The sequence below is a fragment of the Tinamus guttatus genome, unplaced genomic scaffold, assembly GCF_059628265.1.
Source record: "Tinamus guttatus ecotype Peru unplaced genomic scaffold, ASM5962826v1 Tinamus_guttatus_pri_ptg000033l, whole genome shotgun sequence".
In the NCBI taxonomy this organism is placed as follows: domain Eukaryota; kingdom Metazoa; phylum Chordata; class Aves; order Tinamiformes; family Tinamidae; genus Tinamus; species Tinamus guttatus.
In genome coordinates, this window is record NW_028288567.1 from 5,819,548 (window position 1) to 5,829,770 (window position 10,223).

Consider the following 10,223-nt stretch of genomic DNA (forward strand, 5'->3'; position numbering starts at 1 on the left):
TGTGTGAGATTGGTTAATACACACAATAGAGCCGTGAGAACCAAATATGATGATACTTCTTTTTAATTTTTTTTTCTCTTTTGGAGGCTTGCTTTTGCTAGCAAAGAATAGCTTAGGCTATTCTGTCTTTCTAGCACTCCTCATACTGTGAGGTCTGTCTTTACAACAGCTTACTGTGCAGTGATACTATTGTTTTGGCACAACTTTGTAATGAAGTTTCATACCTTTTTTTTTTTTTTTTTTTTTTTTTTTCCTTTTCTCCTTTCAGGGCTTACCTGGAGTCTGATATAGCTGTGTCTGAAGAGCTTATTCAGAAATACAGCAATGTTGTGCTTGGTCACATTAATGGCACAGTCAAAGAGCTGAGACGCCTGTTCTTAGTTGATGACTTAGTTGATTCTCTGAAGGTAAGTTTACTTTAGCTCTAGAGGTGACAGCCTGTGTTGCTGTGTAAATATATTCCCCACTGACCTAGACGGTTAGCAAAGCTTGTAACTTTTGTGAATGTGAATAAACAGCAACTTATTTAGCTCTGTGTAAATAAATGCTGAATTTTGTCTGTTGGAAGTACTGAGCATGTTAATTTTGACTTTTGAGGAGTATGTTCATCTCTTACAGGTTTCACTTAAACGCATTAAAGTTTTGCATGCAGTAATAGTGTGAATAACTTTATTTGCACTTTTGATTGGAAAACTGAAATAAGCTCTGGCTGCATCCACATTGGCTGTTACACCTCCTTGCTGGTGCTTGAAAGCAGAAGCCTTGTAAGAAAACTAGACATTGCTTCAATATGGCCCTAAGAAATGTGTCACTACAAGGCATCTCTTGAAAAAAGATATATGTATATATGTATATATACGCACACAGATATAGTTTGATGCACAGTCTGGGTTTGATTTTGTTTTCTGTACTTGGGCTAGTAAATAGCTGAGACAACTAATTCCCTTAAACAGCAGAAGTTCTTATTGCTTTTGATGGAGAGGAAGAATTGAGACTGAATGGTGCCCCTTATTTTGCTAGAAAGGACACTTGATTTCAGTCCCAGGGATTCATTGATTACAGTCTTGGAGGGAAATTTGGATGTGAAAAGGGTTGTTTTTTAATTATATTTTGCAAGCTATATTGCCTAAGTTATGCAATACTGACTAGCAGGTATCTCAGTATGCTCTGGTAGCATTTACCACGCTTTACTGAATGTAGCAGAGCAAAATCAACAGCGAGGAAGTTACATTTATGTTCCGGTAAATCTTTTATTTAGAAAGTGCTTTGTAAAGCCCTTTGAGTTGTAGGGGGACTGGGAGAAAGGCTTCTTAAAAAAGCCTGGTATATAACAGGAGGGCTCCTATTTTGCTACAGAAATTGGAGGCGGATCTCTGAATCCTGCCCACAGGATTTGAGCCAGCTCTGCGCTGCGCTCGCGCTTCATCACAGCCAAGGGCTTGTGCTGCTGCCGCCGTCGATGGGAGCGATGCAGCTGGCGCTGTGCAAGTCTCCCCCAGCACCATCCCTTTCCCTCTGGAGAAGGGCGAGATTGTCAGGAGCTCCAGCTGGAGCCAGGGAATTGCTGCTCGTGGTACTGCCCGGCATCACAGAGGGAGAGGGTGATGAGACGGGGTATCAGCCCGGGATTTTGTGCCAGCAGCATCCTGCTACTGCCAGGGCTTGTGTTCAGGTGGGGTTTTTATATGCAGTTGATCCATTTATGGCAAAACGGGTCAATTAGGCCAGGTGCTATCTGTGCCTTGCCAGTGTTTGCACAGGGGGGTTGTGTTTTGGGGATGTTCTCATTGTCGCCCTCACAATCTGTAGGAAACTGCATCACTGCCAAACTTCAGCAACCAAGTCCCTTGGGATTCATCTCTACAGCGTCCTGGCCTTGACCAAGAGAATTACTGTTCCCTGAGCAGAGTTACAGTTTTGATAATTGAAATTCAGCGTGTGGGGGAAGAAAAGAACATATTCTTTGTTTATTGTGTCTTTAATAACATTAAGATTGGGTATTCAAAAAAGCGTCATTTTGCTTCAAGTCTGATTAAAACTGAGGAATGCTTGCAAATACAAAGTAGGGTTATATTCCTTACTAATTATGAAACCTCTTTTGATATGTTCCTTCATACCTGTCAGAGGGCTTCCACGCCATCTTTACAGTGGCTAAGGGAAGGGAAGCAGTGCATAGCAGTGAACTGCTCCTTTAGTAAGGCTGTCTTTCGGGCGAGTGCCGTAAGGGTAAATTATGTTAGAAGTAGAGCTCGTTCCAGACGGAATGTCTTCAAGGCACTCCAATTGCTTTTAAAATGGTATGGTATATAGGCAAATGATGTTTATTCAGCTGAACTAATTAATTTTCCCTTTCATTTTCTGGCATTTAAAACATTTTTTTATAGGTTAATTAGCCTAATTTAGAGTTGGGAGTACCCCTTCTGTGAAATCAGCGAATGTCAGGACAGTTTACAGGACAGATTTGAGAAGTTTGTGCTAGAGGACATGCTGAGGTTTTATGTAACATAATAGCCCTGGTTTAAAAGGAGAAAAAAAAAAGAAAAAGGAAAAAGAAAACCTGGTTCATGTAATTCAAACATCTTCACTATAGGAAGCAGCATGTTTGTATATAATTAAAGTTACAGAGCTTTAATGTGGAACCTGTCTGGAGGCTAGTTTATTGTGTGTAGCAGCTCTAGCTGTAAAATCTGCTTCAGTGTTAAGGCTTTAATTCTTTGTTAAACAATGCCTCAGTCATGAAAGTTAAAATGAAGTCTAAATATTTATGCAGCACAAGGAAAAGTTCCTTGCGGTGTTTCAGCTGAAATTCCCCGAGAGCCCTTGCCAGGGAGCCCGGGAAAGTGGCACTTTGTCCCAATACGCAGTGATCTGGTGATTCATCCTCTGCTGCACAATCAGGGTTTCTGCTGTGGCACTGGGGCGAGTTGCTTATGGTTTGTCATTGCCCAGCTGATGTTTTTGGAAGCAGTGCTCTTTGCTGTATTGGAACTGCTTTATGGTAAAGAAGCTGTTACATGGGCGTTCTTGATTTGTCATTGAATTGGATGATGCTTTGGGTTGTTGGGAAGTCACTGATCATTGGGATAAGATAGGGAAAAAGTTAAATCCATCAGATATATCAGTTTCCTCTTTGCATATCATTGCAATGGGCAGACAGTGAACTTAGGCCTTTGCTTTCCCTTCTGTCCTGTATCGCGTGTGTGGGAAGAGCGGAATTACCTTTGTAGGTCAGTCCTGGGTTGCCTGCTGCTTGTTGTCCATCTTAGAGCTTAGAGTTTTAAGTGTTTAAACATACTTGCAGTAAGCGAAAGTTCTGTGTCATTCCTAAGAAGGAGGAAAAGAAAAGGATAGATATGTAGATCAGAGTTGAGATCAACTCTGCTTTGTCCCTGGAGTCTTCCAAGTGTTGGCTGTCGCAGCAAGGGAGGAGAGAAGCTGTTGCAGGATGAGCTCGGTGTTTCTTGCTGAACTTCTTTTTCCTTGGTGGCCACATCTTTTGAAACAGGAGCCATCCCCTACAGTCAGCAGAAGGCAGCAAAGAGGTGGCTGGTTTTGGTGGCGTCAGTGGTTCCTCCTCCTGCCCAGTATGGTTAAGTGGAGTGGATATAAACTGCACGTGAGGCCCAGGACGTCACTAGACCCTGCCATGAACTTGAATAGACTTCAGGAAGAGCAAAGCCCGTGTTGGTCCAGTGTCAATTCCTGGATTTCTGGGGGCTGTTCATTCAGTGGTTGCTTAGCTGGATTGCATGTTTTGACATTTTTTGGTCTTTGGGCTTGGTTCGTGTCTGCTAGCTGTCTGCACACATGACCTGAAGTTTTGTGGACCTGAAGCTTAGTCTTTGGTAAAGTTTCTAAGTGTTTACCTCACTAGACTGGTGCTTCACTTTTGTGATTATGTTCAAGCAGAGGATATTTTGGATAGCTTCCAGATGCTTTTCTGTGCATGCTTGAAGTCAGCACATTTGTTTTGCTGAATGTGCAGAGCGCAAGAGAAGCCGGTTCAGAATGGTCCTAAACTGGGGTTTTTGCTGCTGCAGCGAACACCTTGGCCCCCCTGCCCTTGCTGGGAAGGGGACGTGCTGCCCCACAGCTTGGCCGGGGGCACAGAGCGTTCGAGTGCTCCGTGCAGCAAGTGGTGCCGGGTGGCCGGCAGCCAGCTCTTCCCTGGCGTTGCAAAGCACAACTAGGCCAAGGTTGGACTGAATCGTGAGGGAGTCTAGGGAAATCTGCTGTGTTTTTCTCAATCAGTGTGCCGAGCTCCTTCAGTAGGAGCGCAGCTGATACTAGTGTTGCAGTCTTGTCTCAAGTGTAGCCTTACGTCAGGCCTGGAAGGAAGGGGCAGATAAAGAACTGCCTTGTTTGCAATTAGTCCTGGTGAGTTTGGGGTGGGAGCAGATGCCTGGAGCTCCTGAAGTACTGACTATATTTCATTACCGGGCTCATGCAGTTTAACCTCACAGTGAGCCCTTACCTCACTGTTGGCTGTTGATTATTTTGTTGGTGGTTTTTGTTTTGTTTTAATTTGGATGGTTACATTTAAGAGAGACTAGAAACGAATGTTTGGATCCATAATTTGGGGGTAACCCTGCTGCAGTCTAGATGTTTGCCCTCTTACCATTTCATTCTGTGACCGCAGGACTTCAGCAACCTCCCACAGGCCCTTCCAGAGCTTCCTACCCCTCTGGCATCCCCTGCTGGTGGGAGGGCTTCGGCCCCGGCCGTTACCCCTGGGCCTGGGTCTCGGCCGCCTGCTGCTGAGCGCGGCAGCCCCGGCGTTGCGCGGCGCCTCCCGCAGCAGATGCCCTGCCGCGCTCGGCCAGCGGGAGGGCCGGGGTCTCGCCTGCAGCCTGCCCAGCGCAGCAGGGCTCGGTGCGGGGCGAGGAAGATGCACAGAGAAATCCTCTGCATCCGACACCCCAGCCTGGCTTTTGCTGAGCTGCTGGCGGGCTCTGCAGCACTAGGAGAAAGGAGCTGGTGCTCCTTGCTGAGGAATCCCTTCCCAGAAATAGCACTGGCAGCCTCTGGCCCCCCCGCTGCCTGGCATAGGTCAGAGGTGTGCTCGGGACAGGCCGTCCCCGAAACCCAGGGGTTTCAGCCTTTATAGACCTTTGTGCAGAACAAGTGAAGCGGAGCAGGGCCTGCGCGCGCCAGCAGGTCTGCGCGAGCGTGGGGACGGCAGCAGCGCCCGGGCGCAAGCGAGGCCGGACGCCCGAGCAGCGCCGCGGCTTGGGGCTCTGCTTGCAGAAGGTCATCTCTGCTCTGGTCTTAAAGCCTTCTTCCATCTGAGGCACTCCTGACTACCTTTTGGAATATTCCAGTGCCCAAAGCCTTTGGGTAAAAGGCTAACCTTGCTACAATACCTTTCAGATGGGTCTTTTTCCTTGATGCCTGCCTGGGCTAGGCCACGGTTCCCTGAGACCTGTGCTGAGCTGAAGCAGTTGTGACAGTTGAGGCTCAAGCCATGCCCAGGAGAGGATGGGCCAGCTGCTGGGCTGCCACCAAGCAAGCAGCCTGCTTGTTGCTGCCGCTGTCGCCACGTGCTGTGTCACATGCCCTCCCTCTAAGCGCTCGCTTGCGCGTCCTGCCTCGTCCATGTGCAGGGCAGGAGGCAGGAGTGGTGTTTGCCCGGCGCTGCTAAACGGTGTGGGAGGCACTGTGTAAACGCGGAGCGCGTCGCGCAGCCGCTGGCCACTGACAGCTTTGGGTCACTGCTGACCTGGGCTGAATTCAGCCAGATGACCTAGAAGCAAGAGGCCGTATCCTGTTACTAAACCCTTCAGCAATCTAGCCACTCATCTATAATTATATTTGATATACGGGAGTGAGGTGGAGTTTGGGATTTTTTAGCTTCATATGATCATTTAGAGAAGTTATCTCACTTAATGATCTAATTTGTACATTCTTAAAAGACTGATTGTGGGCTAATATGCTTTTTTCCTTTTAGTTTGCAGTGTTGATGTGGGTATTCACTTATGTTGGTGCCTTGTTTAATGGTCTGACATTACTGATACTGGGTAAGTGTTTTAAATAGCGTTAAATACCTTGCATGCAAAATAACAATCCTGGAAAAGCACTGAAGTCAGCTCGATAGTGAGGCCATTCCCATGTTACTTAAGAGTATATCAAGATGATATAATTGTGCGTCCTTTCTCTAGGACACCGATATTGGTGCCAAACTGCAGTTTGAACTTGTGTCACTGAGCTCCTTGAGCCTGCTGATAGTGCAGACAATGTAGCGTCGTCTAAATCGTGTTCATTTGTGCTTATCCCTCTCAGGGTTAGCCTTAATGTTGCTGCTGTGCTGTAGCTTGAAGGCGGCTCGGAGCTGGCTCTGCTCCTGTCCCGTAGAAGAAGTTTGCTCTTGGGTGTCCTAGTGCCTGCTGCTTGAGGCGGCGGATGCAGAGACCGGCAGAGCCACCAGCCCCAGTGCCCTTTTTCCAGAATTTACAGAATTCCCTGCAACTCGAATGTGAGCTGTGGTCAGACTAGCTGCACAGTTGTAAGAGAATAGCACCTTTTCCTCGTAGGAACTATTTATGTTACTTGTCAACAATTTTTGTACATGGTTTAGTTGTTTGTTTTGCTTCTGTTATAAAATAGATCAAAAAAGTCCATGTCTGAAAACTGGTCTGTTCTCCAGGAACATAATGCCTTTTGTCATTGCTTACACCTTTGATCTGTTGTTTTCCAGCTTTGATTTCGCTCTTCAGTGTTCCTGTTATTTATGAGAGACATCAGGTGAGTGCTTAATATGTTGCTAAATACACCAGAAGAAGCAGTTCTGTTGAAATGACTCGATTTGTCTTTGTCGTGTTTCTCCTTCAATCTTCAAAAGTCTTTAAACCTTTAAAACGTGGTGTTTTACAAGCTGCGTGCTCTGTAACCGTGAGTCAGCACAAGGGCAGGAGAAGCGAGTTTGCTTGCAGGAAGTGCAGCAAGTGCTTCCCCCTCCTTCTGGGTGGACGTGCAGGTGGGCTGCCTGAGCCAGGTGTTGGGAATGAAACTCCTGCTTAACCTGGTGCTGCCTCCTGTCCCTCTGATCTGGGTGTGGACAGGACTGAAGCAGTACTAGGAGGGATTTGCTAGTCCTGTTCCAAGTACTTCTGAATTATTTTTGAGGAAACAGCTCTGAAGCTGGTGTTCAGGATTTGTGTCCTGAAACTCCACAGATTTTGTAGCCCTCGGCACAGCTCGGCACAGTCTGGTGCTTTTTTGGTGGACAGACTAGCACGAAGGAAGGAGATAAGGGGCCAAAATAAAGAGAGTCCTATTAAATTATAGCGTTGCTGAGCAGAAACCATCTCTGGCAGGACGTGGCCCGTGAGAGGGTAAGCCAGCTCTGGCTTAACAGTTCCTTCTCCTCTTTCAAAAACAACCCCTCTTCTGAGGCCAGCCTGGGACTTAGGAAAGGAGAAGGCACCAAGCAGATGGCAGAGCCTCTTGGGCTCCTCCTGAGCTCCTGTGTGCCCCAAGGAAAAAAAAAAAAAAAAAAAAAACCTGCAGAGGGAGGAAATCTGCAGCACCGAGGGGACTCGCTGGGCAGCGTGCGCAGCTCAGCCCTGCACCTCCATCCTCTCGCCGAGCCGAGCGCCGCGGTCGAGGCCGGAGGCGGCTCATGCGCCCGGTGCCTCGGAGACTTGGCTTTCCTGGCGCCCGCGGGGCCGAGCCTGGGCAGCCAGCGCACGAGCTGGAGGCAGCCTGGAGCACCCCATGGCAAGCCCTGCTGCAGCGAGCGGCAGGGCCGTGCGCGGGCCTCGGCTGGGAAGCTCCTGCCATCAGTCGCCGGTCGAATCCAGGGAGTTTTATACTGGAAAGGCGCGCGGAGCTGGGCAGGGCAAGGTGCTGCAGCGGGGAGGTGGAGGAGCCCGGCTCCGGCCATGCATCTGCCTCGCGCTGCCGCAGAGCGTCCCCGGAACCGGGCGGCGAGTCCCTGCCTGGGGGTCAGTGGGAAAGCTAACACCCGTTGCCTTACATTTCAGGCCCAAATTGATCATTACTTGGGACTAGTGAACAAGAACGTCAAAGATGCGATGGCCAAGTGAGTTTTTTTCACTTTTTAAGTAGTATTAAGAGTTTTTGATGCATGTGTGTGCTGTCCCTGTATCTAATAAATACATTATGTGCATTTGTCATGGGGTTGGGGAAAGTCCTTTATTATTTAAACAATAGGGTCATCTGGAAATCATCTCCTTTCTTGCTGATTGGTAATGTGGGATGATACCTGAGTCACTTGTTGCTCGTAATAGAAGTTGATATATTTGAAACCATTAGAGGAAGGGTGAATGAAGAGGAATTTAGCAGTTTTAGCAGTTTGATTTAGAATTTAGCAGTGATTTAGAATTTTGTGTTGCCATGATAATTATCTTCAGATTTGTGTTTTTAAGAATACATTCATACCTACATTTTTTCCTTCCTAAAATGCTGTTTTCCTCTTCTTACAGGATCCAAGCAAAGATCCCGGGGTTGAAGCGCAAAACTGAATAAAAAAATGTCTGAAGCAACTTAACGATAGGAAGTTCAACTTATAAGGGGGGAAAATACTCATCTGGATTTATGTGGGGAGGGTCAGGGAATAGCAAAACCCTTGACATTGCAGTGCAATTTCACAGATCTTTATTTTTTAGCAACGCAGTGTTTGAGGAAAAATAACTGTTTTGACTGCCATGTGTTTCATCATCTTAAGTATTGTAAGCTGCTATGTATGGATTTAAAACTAATCATCTTTCTTTATCCTGTGTGCAGCACTGGCTAATACAGACGATTTGAGAAAGCTGTACATTTGCTTCATCAGAGGTAGTCCCTGCTGCGTTCAGGAAGGGGTAGTGCAGGTGGGTTGGAGGGTAACACTTCCCAGTTTGTGCACTGTGTATGGTCTGTGTAGATTGCAGATTTTCTAAAATAAGATGTTTTAGAAGAATATACCATTTTAGCAAGTTTTGAAAAATCTTGCCTTTTTGGTATGAGTATAGCTGTATTGTGATTTTATTGTTTTATCAATTGCCAATATATATATATATATGTGTTTCACAAAGCTTAGATCTCTCAGCTGCTCCACAGTGCTTCATACTTCAAGAGGTGACTGATCTCTGGACTAGCTCTGTAGCACACAAGCTTGAGAAATCAAAATGTCTCTGTAACCGCGATCGGCTCTTTAGAAGAAACAAAAAGGAATGAACAAAGGAATTTCCATCTATATTAAAAAAAAAAAAAAAAAAAAAAAGTAACAAATTACAGCATACACTCTGCACAAGCATACAGTAGTTGATTTTAAGTAAATACTTATGCAGTCTCTCAAACTCTGATAATCTGTGGACCGAATATTAAGGCTGCAATTGTTGTTTGGAAATGTAAAACCTTGTTTTGCAAGAAATTATAAATGAAGATTTATACACTTGCAGTTTAAGCTGTATTGAACTAAGTCTGTGGAATGCATTGTGAAATGTAATAAAAAAAGAAAAAAACAAAACAAAACAAAAAAACCCAAGTATCAATAAAGCTTACAGACATAAATAATACCGGTATTTTGCTTTCTTGAGGCAAGTTTAATATATTTGTGTTTATTTTGTTTAAGTTCATTAAGTGATTATATATCTGTTGTACCTGGTGGTGGAAATAGTTTTTTTCAGACTTATAGCAATGTGGCTAGGTGGATTTTTCATGGTATCTTCCCGTATGTGCAGTGTGAAGCAGTCTGTTGAGCCCTAGCTCTGTGACGTCCCGTGCGGCCCCGGCTCCCTGGTGCGAGTCCTTACTGAGAACTGGGAAAGTTGGGATTTGAGGCCGTTTCTGCTGAAAAAAGCAATGCTCCTTGGCAGCTTTTATTTTGGAGACTGCTATGTGTACAATGTTGTGGCTTGAGGGAAATTCTGATAAAGTCCAGTAACTTTTCAGATCAGCTGGAGTCTGATGACATAAAGACAGTTGGAAAATGAATTTATGTTCAAATGTGAGACACAGATTTTGAATTAATAGCATCTTCACCATTTAAAAATAAATTCATGCATTAATGCTTTAATTTACAGTATAGTACATCACTTCTGAACATTTTATACATAAAACCAAACAATATAAACATACAAATTGTATTAAGTGTTTTCCTGACAGACACTATTGCTGTTAGATATTTCTCACATCACCATTTATTAATTCATTCTGCTGCACAACTGGTTTTATTCAGGATACAATCAGTGTGAAAGGCAAACAGTACAACATAGGCAAAA

At 45.4% G+C, this 10,223-nt stretch overlaps 1 protein-coding gene across 5 annotated transcripts in view; it reads left to right on the top strand.

The window, feature by feature from the left end:
• The window catches only part of RTN4 (reticulon 4), a 46,875-nt gene extending 37,340 nt beyond the window's left edge, over positions 1 to 9,535 (top strand). For 3 of the 5 annotated variants that reach the window (XM_088532321.1, XM_088532295.1, XM_088532302.1), the window contains 5 exons: positions 269 to 407; positions 5,948 to 6,017; positions 6,695 to 6,741; positions 7,983 to 8,041; positions 8,445 to 9,535. In XM_088532321.1, coding sequence (XP_088388447.1) covers positions 269 to 407; positions 5,948 to 6,017; positions 6,695 to 6,741; positions 7,983 to 8,041; positions 8,445 to 8,487 — 358 coding nt within the window. In that variant the 3' untranslated portion in view covers positions 8,488 to 9,535. The remainder of the gene's footprint in view (positions 1 to 268; positions 408 to 5,947; positions 6,018 to 6,694; positions 6,742 to 7,982; positions 8,042 to 8,444) is intronic. The other 2 variants (XM_010218201.2, XM_010218202.2) reach the window with 1 other exon arrangement.
• The last annotated feature ends 688 nt before the right edge of the window (positions 9,536 to 10,223 follow it).